The 21,340-nt window shown below is 36.7% G+C and overlaps 2 protein-coding genes and 1 long non-coding RNA gene across 8 annotated transcripts in view; 2 read left to right on the top strand and 1 right to left on the bottom strand.

Moving 5' to 3' along the window:
* Positions 1-89: 89 nt before the first annotated feature.
* On the top strand, positions 90-7,137 carry LOC309826727 (TATA box-binding protein-associated factor RNA polymerase I subunit D-like). Its single transcript, XM_082661044.1, is given in 6 exon segments — positions 90-249; positions 1,014-1,392; positions 2,214-2,389; positions 2,731-2,788; positions 3,179-3,292; positions 3,294-7,137. Coding segments are annotated over 6 exon segments (828 nt in total). The 5' UTR covers positions 90-190; the 3' UTR covers positions 3,336-7,137.
* Positions 7,138-7,874: 737 nt separating this feature from the next.
* Positions 7,875-9,496, top strand: LOC309826728. The gene is made up of 3 exons (XR_014297133.1): positions 7,875-8,658; positions 9,100-9,131; positions 9,369-9,496. It is a non-coding gene; the product is annotated as an uncharacterized lncRNA (long non-coding RNA).
* Positions 9,460-21,340, bottom strand: part of CEP295 (centrosomal protein 295) — a 48,225-nt gene continuing 36,344 nt past the window's right edge. The window contains exons 18-30 of one of the 6 annotated variants that reach the window (XM_082661039.1): positions 19,578-19,730; positions 15,876-15,979; positions 15,273-15,369; positions 14,643-14,891; positions 13,721-13,860; positions 12,659-12,836; positions 11,451-12,052; positions 10,650-10,790; positions 10,290-10,383; positions 10,001-10,165; positions 9,828-9,927; positions 9,650-9,749; positions 9,460-9,562 (exon numbers count right to left, since the gene is read on the bottom strand). In XM_082661039.1, the coding sequence (XP_082517165.1) occupies positions 9,524-9,562; positions 9,650-9,749; positions 9,828-9,927; positions 10,001-10,165; positions 10,290-10,383; positions 10,650-10,790; positions 11,451-12,052; positions 12,659-12,836; positions 13,721-13,860; positions 14,643-14,891; positions 15,273-15,369; positions 15,876-15,979; positions 19,578-19,730 (2,162 nt within the window). In that variant the 3' untranslated portion in view covers positions 9,460-9,523. Of the gene's footprint in view, positions 9,563-9,649; positions 9,750-9,827; positions 9,928-10,000; positions 10,166-10,289; positions 10,384-10,649; positions 10,791-11,450; positions 12,053-12,658; positions 12,861-13,720; positions 13,861-14,642; positions 14,892-15,272; positions 15,370-15,875; positions 15,980-19,577; positions 19,731-21,340 lie in introns of all 6 variants that reach the window. The other 5 variants (XM_082661038.1, XM_082661042.1, XM_082661043.1 and 2 more) reach the window with 5 other exon arrangements.

The following is a 21,340-nucleotide window of genomic DNA, read 5'->3' on the forward strand; positions in this document are numbered from 1 at the left end:
AATTTATGTGTAATTAATTTACATAATTGTCACAATGACATCAACATTTTCATTACTCTGATACTAGCTGTTTGCATTTATTCAGGGAAACAACATCACATTTACTGAATTTTGTATGGTCAGAAATCTGTTTAGATCAAAGGACAATTGACAACAAATTTGAGAGGGGCTTGGAAAACACATACCAGGAATGGATTCTATCAACTATGCAACGGCATCTGACTCAGCTGTGGAAATTGAGAATCAAAGGTAAGTGCTTTCTTTTTTTTAAATAACAATCACCAGATTTTTCTGGAAAAGAGACTAGATGGTAATTTTACTGTATTTGAATTACCGGGAAAGCATAAATCATTGTAGATAATGAGTGGTGGTAATGGTAATTTTCATGCATTAGAACAGAAAAGGAAAACCTGGTTTGCACAGGCCTTTGAAGTTTTAACTACTTATATTCGTGGGACACATCGTTAACTCAGGGAAACAGGAGTATATTCTCCGGGCCAAACTGCTATCTTCCTCATTAAATCATCCTCATTTTATAAGAAGAAAATGGATATCAGTAGGGAATCTTGTTTTAAAATCAACTTGTTCCTATATTCCATGTTATCAGGGATGCTGGCTTATGTATATGATGAGAGGTATCTAGTCCTAATTGTTGTTGATCTCACTGGGAAAACAAATGAGCATTTCTAGTATACTCACTACATCTCTCCGCTAGGATACTCTTGTTTCATTTAGAGGAGGCTTTGTCTTAGTTTAGCCTCTAGCAGTGAACAAGGCTGCCTTTGTGGAACTTACATAAAGGAAGATGATTTTTTGGCTAAGTGCTATGGCACATGGCATTATGGGCCACTTGTGGTAGAGTGGTCAGAGCTAAGTGATTGGCTAGTACTGAGCCCATCTTTTAAAAAATTACTTTGAACATGTTTTTCTGCTTTGATTTGTAAAAGAAAAGTATATTACTGGTAATAAACAGTAATATAAGAGGGTACAATTACTCTTTCCCTGTTTTCTAGTGATAACTCTTCCTCTGGTAGCAGCTTATTTAAAACTCAGTGTGTTCCTATCCCACCTAAAAGGAGGCAAAGAAACCCTATTAGAAAATTTGTTCACACACCTGAAAGTACTCAAGCAAGAGATTCATCTAGTGACTCATCTATAGAGCCAAGACCATTGACTTTAAAAGCTATTTTTGAAAGATTCAAAAAAAAGAAACGTAAAAAGAGGAAATACAAGCCAACGGGAAGATCAAGGGGAAGACCAAAAGGAAGGAGAAACACTAGAAGCTCACAAATAAATAAGAAACAATTTAAAGACAAAGGATCTGGCTTCCCATTTTTAGAATCAGAAAATGGAAGAAAACGATTACCTTGGAGAAAAATTTTAACCTTTGAGGTGAGTCTTTATATATGCTGATGCACATAGCTTAAAATGTCTGAAATGAGTTGTTGGTTGCTTTTAGGATTTAGATGTACCTGGAACATACAGTCTTCAACTTTTATAATACTTCTCTATACTGACTATACTGCCGCTTAAATGCCATCCCCCTCCTTCAGCTCAAAGTTCACTTGGACTTCTGGGTGGAATCTTGCACTGGTAACACAGGGTGAATGTACCTGTATATGAAGTGCTCTAAGGCTGATTTTATACCTTGATCTTATCGTGTCAGGGCTGTAAACACCATTCCTAAAACTCAAATGCCCAGTTGTTTTATAGTAACCGAAATGAAACCCACACCTGCCTTTCATGTTCAGTGGCTTTAGGATTTCATTTTGTTCAGATGTTTCAATTTCTGACAGAATTACCAGACAAATAACGCCAGTACTTAGCAGTAGACTCTGAAATATTTGAGATAAGTGATTGCATAATTTGTAGTCACTTGTTCTAGAATCTGATTTATTGGAAAGGATTAATACTCATTAACCTCTTTATGTTTTAAGGTGATTAAAATAGACAGTTCTCTGCATTAAAAAATATCTTAAGTAATGCCCAAACGATACAAGATTTATGCTTGTTTTTCTTGGTACTAACTTTGATAACTTGCTAGGTAGAACAGTGAATTGATACACGTGATCTCCATATGGCAGAGTAGTTAAATCAAGATCACTAAGGACCTTGTTATGGGGATCCTTGTCATTTAGGAACATAGGCATTTGCTGAGTGGAAGAAATTTTTTTTAAGTCCTTGACTTAAAATACGGTGTTTTTGGTACATAGCAAGCGGTGGCAAGAGGATTTTTTAACTACCTTGAAAAACTGAAGTATGAATACCATCTCAAGGAATCCTTGAAACAAATGAACGTTGGTGAAGATTTAGAAAAAGAAGACTTTGATAGTCGTAGATACAGATACTTAGATGATGATGGATCTATCTCTCCTATTGAAGAGTCAGCGTAAGTTCTATCATGGATTGGAATAATTTTGGACATAGGTTTTATAAGATTAAGTGCTTTTAAATTTTAATGTTGGTCCATATGCTATCAGTTTGTTTATACTTTGATTTAATAGTGATGTGAACACAGATAAAATATTAATAGACTTAACTGGTATTGCTGTTTCAGTTGTGTGTCATGACAGTATACTACTCATTGGGTTATAAAAGATTTGTCATCTGAGTGATACACTTTTTTTTAAACTATTGGAGTATAATTGCTTTACATGGTATGTTTCTGCTTTATAACAAAATTGAATCAGTTATATATATACATTGAGTGATATGCTTTTAATATTGCAGAGCAGAGGAGGAGATTGCAACAAATCTTGAACATGATGAATGTGATATTAAATTGGTGGTAAGTGACAATTTTATCCCACTTCATTTTGGGAGGACAGCTGTTGACAAAGGGAGAATTTTATCCTGTTGTGTTACTATCTGTATTTAAGTTTTGAAAGGTTCAGTGCCCTTGGTGCAGGAAATGCAAGAATAAAAATAAGAATTTTATGGATAATTGGTGAGAACATGAATTATCAATACTATATCAGTAAAAACAATACTATTGTAAGTTTTCATGTGTGGTGTTGCTACTAGGATATCAGATGAGAAAAGCAGCAGAAGTTAATTTGGATTTTTAACATCCAGATGTAGTATCCAGGTTATTTTAAGTAACCTAGAGTTTAGTTATATGTAATTACTAACGCGGTAAAGTTTCAGTTATTGCTTAGTATTGTTATTTCTTATGCAGGAGGATAATTATTTCATAATAAGTTCTGAAATACCAAAGAAGAAGAATGTATATTTGGAACAAGAGGAATATACTGAAGAAGCTGCATTGCCTAAAAAGAGAGCATCAAAATCCAAAAAACACTGGACAGAGGACAGAATGGCCTGAAAATAGATAGGATTATGACTACCAGACAAGGTAAACAGAATAGAGAAAAAGGAACTTTATAGAAAGAAAAGATGATAAATGTGAATACATATGCCAGCCTTATGATAAAAAAGAACCTTGTAAGAAAATAAAAAGAATAAACAAATTTATAAAACTCCTGAAGTAGTAATTATAAGAAAAATAATTAAAACAGTGAGATTATGTAGGAAAAACATTGAGGCTGTTACAGCAGATATAATCACTTCCCCCAAAAATAAACAACGTCCTACTGTTTTTGCATATGGTGGTGTATTTCTGGGTAAGAGAACTTAAAGGTGCCATTTGAGCTTTGAATCAAAGAAATAAGATTGTAATCCTGAAAAGAAAATCTTAGTTGCAATAACCACTAATGATTGACAGCAATAACCACTAATGATAATTCTCCTTAGAGTACCTGCAACTCCATTTTTATTTTTTTCAGAGAAATTTAGTGTGAAATGCCTATTAATGTAATAAGAACTTAATATTTTCTTTTCCTAAAAACTACCTATAATATTTCAACTATCATTTTCATCACCACTGTATGTTGCAGATTATGCGACTCTATATACTTCATTTTACCATAGCACTTGTGTTTGTTTTTGTTTAATTTGTGGACAAAGACTTCTAGACAGGTGCACAAATAAATCCTCTTTTGCAACCCAGAGCTCATTGTTCAGTATGAGTTTTGATACAGATAAGAAGGAACATGATACCTAAGAGAGTCAAGTGATGGGGGTGTATTGATAAACATAAAGATTGCTTCCAGGACTAGAGCTGATAATTTCCCTCATATCTTAAGCTTTTAAATTATCAGCTGTATTGATTTAGTACTCTAATTTTAACGTTGACATGAAACAAAGATGGCTTCTTTTTTTAGGCTTTTTTATCTTGATCAGCGTGTCTGGATAATCTAAAAAGGTATGTCTTATGCTTTAGGTGAGTTTGGGTCCAATTTGTGTAAATGTGATAAATTGTCAGAATTTAAAACCTCCATAGGTTTCATTATTGAAAGGCATTTTTGCCAATTTTAAATTTCTGTTCATAATGTAATTTCAGAAAATGAATCTCAGGATTGACATGCTTTATAGTGACATTGTGCCAGTTTCACTTCGCTTGAATGAAAGGGTCCCAGAACTATAAATTAGGCAGTTGTAGTCAGAATCTTGGATATTCCTGCTTCAAGCATACACAACATATTTTTAATCTCCCCGCACCCCTATACAATATTTTTAAAAAGTTTATTGAAGTATAGTTGATCTACAATATTAGTTTTTGCTGTGCAACAGAGACTCAGTTATACATATATTTCTATTATGATTTATCACAGGATATTGAATATAGTTCCCTGTGTTATGTAGTAAGACCTTGTTTATCTGTACTTACATATATAAGTAGTTTGCATCTGTTAATCCCAGACTCCCAGTCCATCCTTCCCCCACATCCCCCTCCTTGGCAAACACAAGTCTGTTCTCTATGAGGCTGTTTGTTTCATAGATGTGTTCATTTGTGTGGTTTTAGATTCCACAAAGAAGTGATATCCTATGGTATTTGTATTTCTATTTTTGATTTACTTTGCTTAGTATGATAATCTCTAGGTCCATCCATGTTGCTGCAGATGGCATTATTTCATGCTTTTTCATGGCTGAGTACTAATCCATTTGTGTGTGTGTGTGTGTGTGTGTGTACGTACGTGTACCACATCTTTATCCGAGTAATAATCCACTGTGTGTGTGTGTGTGTGTGTGTGTGTGTGTGTGTGTGTGTGTGTACACATACGTACGTACCACATCTTTATCCATCTCTTGATGGACATTTAGGTTGCTTCCACGTCCTGGCTACTGTAAACGGCATTGCAATGCATGTATCCTCTCAAACCATGTTTTTCTCTGGATATATGCCCAGGAGTGGGATTGCTAGATCATACGGTAGTTCTATTTTCAGTTTGAGGAACTGCCGTACTGTTTTCCATACTGGCTGTACCAGTTTACATTCCCACCAACAGTGTAGGGGGGTGTTCCTTTTTCTCCAACACCCTCTCCAGCATGTATTATTTGTAGACTTTTTGATGATGGCCATTCTTACTGGTGTGAGGTAGTACTTCATTATATTTACATTTCTAATAATCGGTAATGATGAGCATCTTTTTATGTGCCTATGTGTATGCTTTCTTTGGAGAAATGTCTATTTAGGTCTTCTGCCAATTTTTTGATTGGGTGTTTTTTTGTTATGGAATTGTACTATCCAATAGTTTTATTTTTATTTTTTAAATTTTCTGGCCATGGTGCTACTCTTTATATACTTAATTACATATGGACTGAACATGTTTACTAAACACGTCGTATGTTTTCAAGTTCTTCCTTCCCTTCAAATTTTGGTTTACCAAAATTTATGTTCTGCTATTAATTCACCCTCACGTGATGTGAAGAATCCCCAAATAACTTTTTTCTTAAAAACCTCATGGCCTAAATGAGATGAAATGTTGCTCCTAAAGATTATTTTATTTAATGTTATGCATGTTAATATGCTGAATGATTTAATAATTATAATTTTGATTTAATCTGACCTTTGTTATTTAGATTTGCAAAAGGGATATATTTTTCATACACTTGTTTGGCCAGTGCATTCTTTTATTTTTGGCTGCACCGAGTGGATTGCAGATCTTAGTTCCCAGACCAGGGATCGAACCCATGCCACCTGCAGTGGAAGCATTGGAGTCCTAACCACTGTACGCCAGGGAAGTCCCTACAGTGTTTTTAATGAATGCATAATCTAAAATGAGGTAGAAGATTTAAAAGTATAATGCTAGAAATGACTACACAGGACACAAAATTTCATGAATCTGAATGATATAAAGTTTAATTAAATACACCCAATTTGTCTTCAACGATTCCCCAATCGTCAGAACATCAGCCACATTAACATTTTTCTGTATTTTTATAATTGATATCAACTAATGAGAAAATGCTTTATATAGTTCTTAAATTAAGGCAAAAATTCAAAGTAAAAATTTTGCAGTAATCTGGGAATTGCATAGGCAAAATACATTGCAGTAATGAAGTTCTTAAAATCAAGCTTAAATTTATATGTGGAACTCTTCGTTTGGTTCATGTATAATAGCTAATAAGTACTTTGCATATTTTTACCTGTTAATATGATGCTATCTTTTCTAAGCATTGTAAAAATACCTACCATGTGACTAATTCATGGGATGATTTCCTTAAATTTCTTAAAACATCCTTTGTGATGTCTGTTACTGCACAGTTTTGAACATATCTAAGAGACTGGAGCTCTTTCAAATAATTGTTCTCTTGTGGACTTGTTCATATTTTTTAAAACGCAAGCAGTGGTTGAGGTCTATCCCGATGGGGCTTTTTCTGTAAACCTACATCGTTGGAAACGCCTCATAGATTAACTGTGTGGTTTCCTTTACTCATAGAACTACCTGTTAGATCTGTGGGAAAGAACTACAAGACAGAGCTGCCAAGTAAACTATGAAAAACCTAACGAACTTTTTATCTTAGGTATTGGCATATCCCAATGATCTGTACTGTTCTAGGGTGTGATGGCTTAGGTAAGTTTTAATCAGTGACAGTGTAATTTGTGCGGGGGTAGTGGGGGGACCATTCCAGTTCAGATGATGAATTTAACCGTTCAACTGCTGAATGATACAGACATGAACTAAAACTTAATTCTGATAGAGCTGAGTATGCTTAATATCTAAATATTTTAAGTTATATATTGAGGTTTTAATTTTTAATCACATGAGTATGGTATCCATCTTTTATTTGATATTTTATTTGTAGGAGTGAATATGATTTGAACTTAATACATTTTTAGAGGTAAGTGGAATATTTAATTTCTATTCAAATTAAGGATTCAGAGGTTCTGAAAAGAATGTAAATTTTGAGTATAGCATTCCATTACTGTTGTGACTGCTAGTTAATTAGGTATAAAACAATTATCAGGATTTCGGCCAAAAATACTGCTGTAATATTTGTGTTTACAGAATTGGAAAAAATGAAGAGACAGCACTGACACGTAAATATGTATAATCGGATAGTTTCCTATGGAAGTTCTATAGGTATAGAGAGGGTAAAGGTAGCAATGGCTAGGTTTATAGTTTAAAATGGAGTTAATGTAGTTGTCTCATTGGAATGACAAATAAACACGTTATAAGAACTTAAAGTTTTAGAGATGTGTGAAGATATTTCTCAGATAGTAACATTACAAACTTGAGGTTGAGGGTTTTTTCTGGTTCAGTCATAATTGCACTGCATGGTATCTGCATTCAGCAGTTTGTTCCTGCTGAGTGTTCAAAGGACAGTGCAATATAAATTCAGTATTTGGCATCGTTGGTTTTCTTGGCTTTGTGCATGTTAGACCTGGTATTTCTACTGATACAGTATTCCTATAGTTTCTCATACTGTTCAGTTTGACAGTCTTCAGTAGTAACTAATACTGTTTTTCTAGGATGTCAAATTCAGAACCAGGCAGCTCCATCTCCTGACCCTAAACATGTAAGGATTTCTATTTCTGTTGCTTCTAGTAGCTTTCCTTCATTGATAGCATTGTTAGCAAAACAGCAGAACTTCTACACAAGTGCAGAAGCCTTTTGCACAGTGTATATATAAGCTTGAGAGAAATGTTTATAAAGCCTCATACAGTTGAAAATGGGCACTGTTGTTCATGGTGCCCGTAAATTGTTAATGTGGCTACATTGAGAACACAGGTTTTGCTTCCATCACTGTAATTTCATTGCGGTGGTGACAATGAGACCTGCAACATTTTTTTTTTTTTTGCTAGGCTCATGAGTAAAAATTGGATATAACAAGGCTTTTCAGTATTAGAAAAGATGAAGGGATAAATAGCAACATACTTGCTATATTTAATTTCTAGGGTCCTAAAGTAAATCACTTGAGGAAATTGGATCCCAAAGATTACAGGTATGATTTTAATTTCATTTTTTTAATGAAAAAGACTATGACGTTAAAAAGGCCATTAGTTGTTTTACTATTTACCAGTAATGTATGATGTCATGATGATGGCAAAATGTTCAACTGCTCTGAATGGGCTGAATGAAAATAGCCTTTCTGAACATCCGTCTTACATAAAGCTGTATTTTAAATGAAAGCTCTAAGATAAAAGTTGCCTGAAACATGCATGTTTGGAAACAATCAGCTAAATTTAGGTGTGAATGAAAATGGAACCTAATCAGTCCCAGTTGCCATTACAATCTTTTTCTGTAGGTGGGGAATTTTGAAGTGTGTCCATATTTCATTGGAGATCAAAGAAGCCTAACTAAAAGAATTGTGGTAAGTAATTATTTTTATTTTACACCAAATTATTTGTCAGGCTTTAATGGTCATTACCAAGGCTTTTAGAATGCAGTTTCTCATTTGCTGTGGACATGACCATAAAAAAAGTTTCCCACTAGGTTTTATTTCTGCTACTTTGTAGCATTCAGCCTGTTGGGAACATTTTATTATTATTTACTTGTATTTTCATTGCCTAGGTCAGCACTGTTCCAGTATAAATAGAACACAAGCCATTTTTTTCTAATTGGATTTTACAATACTGATACATGGGTAGTGACTATTATATTGAACAAGTTGTGCCTAGATTGCTGGAGTTCTTTGTTTAATCCTGGGCTTTTAGTTTATTACATTACAGGTTGCCTGGTTACTAAAGGAGGGGAGGCTGGCTTACATGAGCACCTCTGAAAATGGACCCTGATCTTTATATTTGTTATACAGGGCTGACTCATATGATAACTTCTTTTTGAAAGGTATGTACACATTAAAGAAAATAATTTTATAGGTCATTTCAAAGAGGGCTGATGGGACCACATCCAGGAGCTCTTTACGCTGTGACCAAAGACTGAGTTCTCCACTGGATATAATAGTAACTTGATAGTGCTATGTTTTCCAGATGGAGATACAAGCCACTCATACCCATGATTAGTGATGTGGGAAAGTAATTTAAATATCTTCCAACTTTAACCAGTGTCTACTCTCTTCTTTAGGGCTATTTTATGTTGAAGATTTATGAGTTTGGAGGAACTAAGGTGATTGGCAGTGGAAAGAATCAGAACGTGTGGAATTCCTTAAAAATTTATTGACTTAAATAACTTTGTGTTACACATAATAAAAAAAAATCCTTTACACTTTGTGTGGAAAGTCAGCATATATTTTTGGCTCGAAGTTTCTCTAATGTTCTCTGTGGAGGGAATAATAACGTTTATCAGTTGTAGTTCTGATGTGCCTTAGACATGAAAAATTGGCAGGGGGGGGAGTGGCTGCTCACCTTATGAAATTCTTTTGCCCTTGCTCTGTTTTGGGCATATGCGTCTTGCTTTGCTTTCTCTTCCTTTTGCTTTTTCACTTCAGGTAACTGATGGTATAATCTGCAAGAAATTTATGGAATTAAAGACAGACACTTAAGCTATGTGAATTCATAGATCTTCATATATCCACATACATACCTTAGAGCCCTTTGGTGCATATGGGCTTGTGCAGTCTTTCTGTCTTCAGGAAGAGACACTCTAACCTTGTTCACACCCTTTAGGTGACTGACAAATGAACCTGAGCGGAGAACAAGTCATTTAATATATATGTAATGCCAGATTCTCTTTGAAAACTGATGTGGAGAGTATACCTGTGGGTTTCTCCTTTACTATTTTGGTTTGAGAACTTCCAGAGACACGAATTTTATTCCTTATTTCTTTCTGTCTCTGTGAGGATCTCTCCATAAATGCTTTTTTTCTTTTCATAAATGCTTCTTGTAAGCTCCCTGGAGTAGCTGTAAACTTTGAAAGGGTTTCTGTTTAAAAAAAAAAAATCGAGGCTATATGTCAGCAATATACAAATGTGTGGGGTTTCTGCTCAAGTAGGGGGAACCCCACTGGCCCCTGGGCTCACTAATCTGATGCTCGGGGCATACATACCTGCACACACAGCTGGTTTCTCCACAGGATGTTCTGATGCAGCTGGACAATCTGAGTTTTGTGTTTCTGACAGAAGAGGCAGAAATTCACTCACCTAATTGTGAGAAAGTCACAGACTTTACCACTTTACCTCACTGTACAGATTCACAGCAAAGGTTCTAAACTTTACCCATTCTAAACCCTAGGTCTTTTGGAACTGCCTTTCTAGAAAGTTCAGTTGTCAGCTTGTCTACTGTGAGCACATTCATACACGATTCTAATGTAAGAAATGCCATGTAGAAAGCTAAGTAAAACTATCCTTTTCTATTCCCTAATCCTCAACTATGGGTTGCTGTATAAAATGAGAGCTATGAAATTTACCTGAAAAGAGCTCTTTGCCTCATTTTCTCTCTTTTCTTCTAGAGTTAAGTTTGCAAAATCCATTTCAGCAATACTGATATCACTGTTGCTTATCAATGTAAGTTCTGGTTCTTCCATTATACCATGGCCACATTCTGTCTCCTGTACAGTAAAGTTAAAAGGGAAACAGTATTCAAAAATCATAGCCTCAAAAACACTCAGAATGTGAAAAATATGTACATTATGGAAGAAGAAGAACAGGTTCTTCAACTAAGGATAATGGAGAAGACAAACTACTCCGTGGGTTACAGAGCCAAGTGCCTGCTGACTGGGGGCTGTGCAGAACAGTGTGTGTATCCCCTACCTATCTGAATGGACCACCAGGGGAGTCCCTAGACCACACTTTATTAAGGAAAAACCCTTTCAATACTGAACAAGAATTTACAAAAAAAAAAAATCCAAAAGCTGCCAAGTCAGTCAGCTTATTTTTTGCTTATCTGTGGAGGGACAAACAGTACTAGAAGGTAAGCTGAAACCAAGTAGATTAATCCAGTGCAGCACAGTGAAGTTCAACACTATGTGCTGAAGCATAGGCTGAGCCGCCATTTTTCAGGAAAGTTGGAGAAAAGAAATGCGAACTGGGAAGATCTGTAAAATTCAGAGGAAGGTCAAATTTTAAAAATCTGCTTTCTCATTTCATTGGAGATTTCTAATGATTATGAGATTGACTATATCTCATATAGTAGCTCTGTTGCATCTCTTGCAATTTTGTTTAAAAAGTCTGAAAATGAAACCAAAAATTACAACACAGATTTCACTTACCCAGATTGGAATAGAGTTCTGTAGTGAAAAGGATCCAGAGCTTACAAAGAGCGCTGACTGTGCTTGTTGAGTTTGGTTTCCTATGATTGTTGGAGTTTCTGCAGTAGTTGAATCCTCAAGACATTTTTCATTCTGAACAGTGACTGAATGTGGTGTCTGAATTGAAGTTCTTACGCATAATTGTGGATTTATATTTAAAACGCCACAGGTTTCTTTATCATCGGTGAGCCCTTGACCTTGTAACACTGTACCAACTCCTCTTTCTGATAGTTCTTCAAAGCCCAGTCTTTCTTTTACTGAGCACTCACTAGAGGCAGAACCACATGGAGTGCTATGCTGTAGATTTAACTGATGAAATACATTAGCCTCACCAGATGAACTGAAGACTGAACTTTGCAAATTTCCTACAGAGAGCTGGAAATGAACACTTTTTTGCTTGTTTTGTAATATTTCATTCTGTTCAGAGGAAGAGTATTGATTTTCCACCCCTTGGGAAGAATCTCTTGCTTCAATGCTGCTAAAAATACTTGGTAAGTCAGCATGCTGGCTTCCTTCTTGTGAAGAAAATTCTGGCAGAAGTTGTTGAAAAGATTGTTCAGACCCTATAAGAAATCAGTTGATCATAATTATATGTTGTAAAAACTTCGATAGAGATACAGTCTCTAATAGTTGCTGAGAACATTGCAAATAATAAAGTCAGGTTACTTAAAATTTTAGGAATGAAAACTGATATACATAGACGTGAACAGAAAGTTAAAGGATGTCACAGAGATATTCGAATAACTACTGCTCACACCATGTATTTTCTCCTATAATAGTTAACAGGAACTATGACTATTAAACACAAGGGCTTTCCCCCCATAACAGAATACTGACTTTATAACAGAAAGACTTAAACATGCATGTGCATCTCATATATGTTGTGATGTGTGCATATATATAAAATTTGTATAAAAAGTTTTAGAAGGATACTTAAAGTGATAACTGTAAGGGTTGAGGTAGGGAAGTTGAGCAAGAGGCAGCACTTTTTTTTTATCAAAATAAAATGCAAACACTATATATTACTTCTGTTATTTAAATAAATATACAGAGAAACTGGTGAGTGGAGACAAACCAAGAGCTACTAGGTACAATTTCCAAGGAAAATTGATATAAATAAACAACCATGAAAAACTACTGAGCTTTAACTTTTTTGAACTTCTACATACCTTCAATAACATTTTCTGTAGCAAAACTCTGAGCTTCCTCATGAGCCCAGTTAGGGTCAGGCTGCTGGTTCACGCTGGTGTTAAGAGAAGAATGCAGGCTGGTCCTCAGTGCTGTAAAAGAAGCTGTACTTTTGGGTGACAGACTAGAACGGAGGCTTTCACAGGAGGAATGTGACCTCTGATGGAAGACAACCGGGAAAGGCTGAAATATTAGTATTTACTATGTTGAATCAATCTTTTATGTTTCTTTGATATTATTCTTCCTTAATTACCACTTTACTACCACATAAACCACTTGCTTATTCAAACCCAATTCTTTCACTTTAGTAAATATGAAACAGACTTTTTGTTTAGAAAACAAATTGAATTAACAAGACAGAGTTCAGAATATGTTCAGAATATATCATTTTCTGATAAGCAGGAACTATGCAGAGCTGCCTGGAAATAGAAAGACCCAGGTTTGAATCTTAGCTCCTTTATTGTATAGGAAGAGACTTTAAATTTTGCAAAATTCTGTTTACCTGACTGTTTAAGACTGAATTCCATTAAAGTAACCCCACCCCCCGAAACCCTGAAGACAAGTTTTTTTTGTTTTTTTTGCGGGCCTCTCACTGTTGTGGCCTCTCCCGTGGCGGAGCACAGGCTCCGGATGTGCAGGCTCAGCGGCCATGGCTCACGGGCCCAGCCGCTCTGCGGCACGTGGGATCCTCCCGGACCGGGGCGCAAACCCGTGTCCCCTGCATCGGCAGGCGGACTCTCAACCACTGTGCCAGCAGGGAAGCCCGACACGTTTTTATGGGTCATCATAGCTGGAGATAAAACTATTGGGACAAAATTCTAATGCACCTGTTTTCAATCTTGGTTCTGCATTATAATCACTGTATCTGACCATTCCTAGGGATTCTGATTTAACTGGTCTGAGGTACAGTCTGGGCACTGGTATCTAAAAGCTTACCAGATGATTTTAATTGGCAGCCAAGGCTAAGAAGCATTGTTCTGTTCTAACAGAAGAAAAGACAGTTTTTGGAAATTCACTGCAAAGAAGCATCTACTTTATTATACCTGGTAAAAGTCTTTGCTGTCTTGAGAAATCCCAGAGAAAGATGATGACGAATCAAAATCTGGATGTGGTTCTAAGGGTTTAAACAGCTGACGATGCAAATTTGGAAAACTGTGCTCCAGTTCTGGAAAGTCAAAGTCAACTGTTGGAATTTTAAGGAAAAAGGACACTTATTTTAAAAATGAAGCCTAGAAAAGTAGTACTAAGAACATACTCATAAAGGTTATTTTAAGATAACTCCAATTCAACAAAATTACTTGCATTTTTTTCATTACCTGCAGGTGCTTTCAAATTAAGTCCTGCCATTATCTCTCATGTACAAAAGGGGCAGGTGGTGGCAGTGGTTTGACCAGAACCTTTGACAAATGCAAGTTTCCATTTCTACTAGCCTCAAGGTCTTTATGGGGTTAGTTAGGAGTAAGATGCCATCATGGTCACTGCTTTGTTACAGTAAGCTTTGTTATTCTCAATTAGCTCATTTCAGAATCAATGATTTGAAAAAAAGAAGAAAAGCTCACTGTACTGAGTGTTGCCACAGGCCAGACACTGCACTTTATGTGCATTATCCCAAACACCCCTCCTTCCACTAGAGACAAAAGAGTAAGCTGCCTGTGGTTTCACAGTTAGGAAACGGTCAAGAGGTCTGATTTCTGAGTTCTTGTGCTCAGTATTGGCAATACCGAGCTACTGTAGTTAACTTTGCAAAGGTGAAGGAAGATCTGCTCATCTCTTCTACACTGTCTCAGTCAGTTTCCAAAGCCCCTCTCTCACTAAGTGCTCTCCTCAGCAGTTTCCATGTTATAACTGCTACAGCAAGCCATCAAAACACAAAGCTCAATCACTACTTTCAACTAAAAAGGATGAAAGGTTAAAAGTTAAAAACACTTAGTTTACGTGAAAGTATTTGTTCACAAATAATTTTACCCCGCAAGTCTGTTTTTTCAGTCATCAAAATTGCTTCATTTATGTACTTGTCTATCATCTGCTGAATGTGTGTCTGACCAGATGTAAATGTTTCCAATGCAGGTAAAAGAGGTTTAAGGGAGTCCTGAGGGTCCTGTCTTTGATAAATAACTTGTGTTGAAGGAACTACAGAACTTAAAACATTTGTTTCCTCTTCTTTACTGGTGGGAGATTCTTGTTCCCTCTGGTCCACAAGCTCTGAAAACGACTCTGAAAACTGGGTTTAATGAAAATATTTAGTGTCTGGGTACTTCCTTTGAGACAGATTTTAGCAGAGAGGCATAGCAATACACATCCACAAGGAATCAGTGCAGCCAAGAAATGTGCTCCGTAGATTCCCACCAACATTAGCAGACCCTCCTCAACGTGCTACTGGAGATCAGCAGAGTGTCTCTGCGTCTGCAGCCCCGTGACTTCAATCACGATTAGAATGTCATACTGTCCAATATTCTAAAGGCATGATTACTTCTGAGATTTAAAGAACAATCCCTCTCAGCACCTTGTGAAAAGCAATGTTGGCTCTCACCACTGTACTGCAGTGCAACTGGTGCTTCTCTTTCAATTTATTTATAAACATTCTGATATTCTTACCTGTAAGGCTCAAATCTGTGTTTTCATAACTTAAAAAGCTCCCAGTAGAAACAGTTATTGAAGATAATGGCTCATGATAAATTTCTTGTGTTTCAGCCTAAAAATTAAGGAGAACATTAGGCCACAATGTAGGAAGTAATATCTAGAAAAAACCCAAATCACCAACATTAGCAGTTATTTATTCTGAGCTCAGATCAAGTGTAGAAACCTTCATAGTTATAAAGGTCCGTAGTAAAACCTTTTCATCATTGCTCAGAACTGATCAGCCTTTCATACACACACCCCCAGCCCCCTCTCACTCCCCCATCAATAAGTCCTCAGTCATCCACTGTCACCTTTATACACACACACACACACACACACACACACACCCCTTATTGTTTTAAATTATTCTTTTGCTTCTCAGAACTATAGAGATCATGCATCAGGTAGACTAAGAGGTCTTCTGATGCTCAGATTTGGCTGTTTTCATCACTGATCCACTCCAGTAAGAGCAGATCTCAGAGAACATGGACTTTAATATTCCACAACTTCTGTAAACTAAAAAGACAACAGGAAGCCAAGCAACTCTAACAATGCAGTACACATCAAGACATGACTAACCTTATCATCTGGCTTCACATTTGGACCCAGGTACGTATGGTCTTCTTCCTCCGCAGCATAACTTAATACTGCATGACTCTCAACCGCAGCCTCACTGACCTTGACTAAAATGAGGAAGGAGGGGGAAGGTCTGGATTATGACAAATCAAATTTTTAGCACCAGAGGGCATAATTTCCTGCTTTCCTACAATTTTCTTTCATATTTTGCTTTGTAGAGCTGCCTTATCTTAGACCAAAAAGAAAAAAAAAACTCATATTATTATTCATTAAAAGCATTTAGGACTTCCCTGGTGGCACAGTGGTTAAGAATCCACCTGCCAATGCAGGGGACACGGGTTCGAGCCCTGGTCTGGGAAGATCCCACATGCCTCGGAGCAACTAAGCCCGTGTGCCACAACTACTGAGCCTGCGCTCTAGAGCCCATGAGCCACAACTACTGAAGCCTGTGCGCCTAGAGCCCGTGCTCTGCAACAAGAGAAACCACCGTGATGAGAAGCCCGCACACTGCAACGAAGAGTAGCCCCCACTCGCCGCAACTAGAGAAAGCCCGCGCGCAGCAACGAAGACCCAATGCAGCCAAAAATAAACAAAATAAATTAACTAATTAAAAAAAATTGATAGTTAGCACAATGTAATTTTTCATGGAAAACTGTAGTTGTCATTATTATTCTATGAATAAAACCCTTTAGAAAAGAGCCAGTATAATGGGAAACGCTTTTGTCATTAATTTTAACTGAAGAAGGAAGAATATTCAATTATAAGTACAGTGTGATCTCAAAGGTGAGACAAATGCACATAAAAAAGACAAAAACACCAAGTGCATCCAGTGGTTGCTTGAGAATGGTAGGACAAGGAGGAATTCTGCTTCTTTATAACTTGCAGTGCTGTCTAAAATCACAATGAGCATACACTGCTTTTATTATGAATTATCATTCCTAATTACACTTGACATATTAAAAATACGTAAAAATTATACTTTCTGTCTCACTATTAGTAATCCGGGTATTCTGAGTTAGTTTTTCTCTTACTCCCAATAGTCAACATTTGTGAGAAAGCCGGCCAAGGCATATGGTCATCTGTGGCTCTGAAATAGAATAAAATTAAAACTGCTCTGCCAAATATAAACTAAAATTTCTGTCTCATTATCCCCATGATATTATTAAAAGAGATCATGAACATTAAAAGTATGTTACTTAGATGTTTGTGTAAGAAATATTTTCCAAGAGGTAACCCAGGACACATACACATGCACACATACGTATCTGTGTGTAGATACATATATTTATTCATAAAATGATATCTATATTATGGATAATAAAGTAAAAACAGCAAATATCAAATATTATATTTAAATTTAATTTGTTTTTAAATACAATTTTTTACCCTCTCCTAGTTCAATTAAAAATATATTACTGTTATACAACTGATTTAACCATTAAACTGTTTTTTTTTTTTTTTTTTTTTTTGCAGTACGTGGGCCTCTCACTGTTGTGGCCTCTCCCGTTGCGGAGCACAGGCTCCGGATGCGCAGGCTCAGCGGCCATGGCTCACGGGCCTAGCCGCTCCGCGGCATGTGGGATCTTCCCAGACCGGGGCACGAACCAGTGTCCCCTCCATCGGCAGGTGGACTCTCAACCACTGCGCCACCAGGGAAGCCCTAAACTGTTATTTGGTTGCTTCTTTACACACTAAAATTTTAAGTGAAGAAAGTAAGAGATGGTGAAACTTTATAGTGAGTTTTTATTTTTTCTTAAGCAGCTCATTTCAAAAGCTAGTTGTGAGATGAGAAATTACGGGTTCACCATTTCGTAATCACAGTCTTATAACTGTTATTATCTGTAACAAACCAAAGAAGATTCCCCCAGAGGAGGGTGACCAGGAGGTGACCAGTAGCACTTGGGTAGTGATAAGAATTGAAAAATAAAAATAAGGGAAAGAAGTAAGGTCAGAGTTAAATAAACTTCAGTGAAACTGCAGTTTTTGTGAAGGTGTTAAATGAGGGGAGAAAAGTCTGAACATGTCTGAACATAGACAAAACCATGAATACCGTCCAAACCACTAAAATGACCTATCGAAGGGCTTCCCTGGTGGCACAGTGGTTGAGAGTCCACCTGCCGATGCAGGGGACACGGGTTCGTGCCCTGGTCCGGGAAGATACCACATGCTGCGGAGCAGCTGGGCCCGTGAGCCATGGCCACTGAGCCTGCGCGTCCGGAGCCTGTGCTCCGCAACGGGAGAGGCCACAACAGTGAGAAGCCCGCGTACCGGAAAAAAAAAAAAAAAAAATGACCTATCATCTCCTTATCCTGGCTAACATGAGTGACTGCTGCTTAATCAAGTACAGCTTTACTTAGCCTAACTCCATTATTCCTACCTCTTAGGGAAGAATTTTGTAGGTATCCAGTAACAGGATCACCCTGGCTTCCTGATAATATCCAATACTAACAAACAAAGCCCTATTTCAAAATACTTAAACCCTCCTCAAAATCACCTAATAAAGCCCAAATCTTATAGTAAGTCCCTTCTAATACCCTCTCACTAATTCATTGGCCTCATGGTTCCCCACAGTGTGCATTCTCCCTCACTACAAGTCAAAGCACCCAGCTTTCTTCAATTACATGTGTGTTCTTGGTAGTCTTTGGCTAGAGGACATTGACAGGTAGAATAAAAAGGAATGCAAGTATTCACTGGCTAAATCTAAAAAAATGGTAATGGTTTTTATTTTAAAATGTCAAAAACTACAATTCATTGGAAATTATATTTTGTAGTTATTTCAATCTCCAATCAAAAAAGGAGAAGCTAAAGTCAATTTTTCTACAAACCCTCAAAAAGAAAATAGGTCTTGCTCATCTCTCATTGTATTACACTCTAGATACAACTAAGATAACAATTATCCAAGTATATGTGACAGCTAAAATAAAAAGAAATCTGGTTAGAAAAGGCAACTACTTAAAAGGTGCTTTAGAACTAATGAAGCAGTACTGGAACTATGCTTTGCAGGGTCAATATTATACATATAAAATAGCTTGTTATAAATATGCACAAATTCAAAAGCAAGAAAATTAACATCAGTTGTCTGGGTGGCAGAATTAAGTGATTTAAAGTTTTTTCCTTGTAACTTGTTCCTTAATACTTTCCAAATATTGAAAACTAAACATAAAATAGCTCGTTTAGAATGCCACAGATAGAACTTTTAAAAGATAATACTCAGTAGTATTTAATTAAATGTGGATTGTTACAAATAGGCTTAAACACAAAATGTGTAGAGTTTGCCAACTGTAAAAACCTCATACCCTTACATACCTCCTACTAACATTTACTTATTTAGTGAAACAATTTAAAAGTGTAATTAATTATTCTCTAAATAAACTTCACTTCCCTCATTCAACTTTTTGTGTACAGAAATAATATAGGCTTCTTATGGAAAAATAATTTCACATTATGTAAACATATGAAATAGAAGTGTGAAACCCAACCTCCAACAAAGATTAACCCATACCTAAACTTTGGTGATTCTTATTCCAGACAGTTTTCAAATGCATGAACACAGACTTTTCTCCCCTCATTTTTAACACCTTCACAAAACTGCAGTTTCACTGAAGTTATTTACCATTTTTCATTACAAATAACACTACAATAACTATCTTTTGTCCACATATTCTTATGCACAGCAATTCCAGTTTCAACTTCTTTCTCTCTTACCTGCTTTATCAGAGGCATCACCACAGATGCTCTCCTGGACAACTGGGTGAAGATGACCAAATGGATCACAGTCCAGGGGGCTCCCAAGAAAACTCTGTTCTCGGCTTACTGAGACCCTCAGTGGGTCTCTGTCTTGGTAAAAGTCTGGTTTACCTGGGAGGGAAAAGAAATTGACTCACTGGATTTCCACTTACGTTTCTAGTTAAAACTAAAATGGCAATTTAGATTATGGGTAAAAACCTAAAGACTTAATCAGTGTAGCAAGAAAATAGTAACTGCTTGACTTTCACACAGCCTTTAATTATTTCAATTCAATTTTACTAAGTTTTTAACGAAACTCCTACTTCCTAATGATAGAAAATGCTTCAGTACTGACTAATCACAGGAAAAATGCCTGGAAAAGTTATTAACCATTAAGTTTTATAAGGAATAATATGCATTCATAACATAAAGTTCAAAAACAGCTACAGCTAATCTGTGGTATTAGAGATCAAGATAGGGGTTTACCCTGGGGAGAAGAGGAGGAAGAGTAATTGTGAGAGTACGAGGGAAGAGTTTATGGAGTTCTCTAACATTCCAGTTCCTGACCTGGATGGTGTTTACCTGAGGGTGATTATCAAAGTACTAATCACTGAAATAAACACTTATGACTGAAATAAACACTCATGAAACAAAGAAAGGAGTGGGAGACACTCAGAAGTAGAAGCTAATTTACTGTGCAGAACCCCAGAAAAACTTGGGAATTAAAGGCAAGAGGTATTACAAAAGGAAGGTGTGAATCAGGGAACTGAAAACAGGAGAATGTTTAAAAACATGTACATGGAAAAGATCCCTCCCATCACCTGAGATTCCTATCTCTCAACATCATCCCCAGAGAAGACTAAAGGCTTATCCTCTAGAGAAACTGAATCCTATACACTCTGCAATCAAATTTATAGCAGACTCTCAAACTGGTAAAGTGTCAAAGGATTACCTTTCTAAGGGGAAAGGTGCAGTAGTTGACAGGATTTGGACCTGTGTGGGGAAACCCCAATGGATTTCTAGTCTATCGTCTTAACCACTTGGCCACAACTACATGAATCCAATACACTCTGAATTTAGGGGGATCAGGCACTGAAAGGGGCAAGGGTGGAGGGAAGAAAAAGAATGCCATAAGGAAATCAGAGGTACTAAAAGAAAGTTTGCACCCTCGACTCAGATCCCCCCAGGTCTGGCTCCATAAGAGCAACAGCCAGGCTTGTATCAAACTTGGAGGATCTTTCTTTGGAGAAACTAAACTGTAAATTGCTCAGGGGAAAGAACCACAGATACTAAGCTGAGGGTCCTCAAGGAAAAGCCACATTTTCCAGTGAAATCCAGAAGTAAATAAGGTCCCCACCTATAGAATTTCCAATTAGCCATTCAGTGTTCCGCTCAAATATGCAAGATATTAGAGAAAAGCCTCTAAAATTTCAGACAGAGAAAAAAAAGGAAGAACCCAGACAAACAGAGATAATACAGGACCCCAAACAAGCAAAAACCTATAAATATTCAAAGTAGGCAGTATTTTGCATCCATGAAACAAGAGCAGGATGCTACAAAAAGAAAATACCAGAAAGGAGGCCAAGCTTTTAGAAACTATACTTTGAGAGCCAAATAAAAATTCCTAAGAAATGTTACAAGAAAAAGCTGAGAAAATTCTCCCAGAAAGTAAAGCCTAAAGAAATAAGACTACAGGGAAGAAATAAGACTACAGGGACTTCCCTAGTGGTCCAGTGGGTAGG

This window comes from Grampus griseus, assembly GCF_964374135.1.
Source record: "Grampus griseus genome assembly, chromosome: 8".
Lineage (NCBI taxonomy): Eukaryota > Metazoa > Chordata > Mammalia > Artiodactyla > Delphinidae > Grampus > Grampus griseus.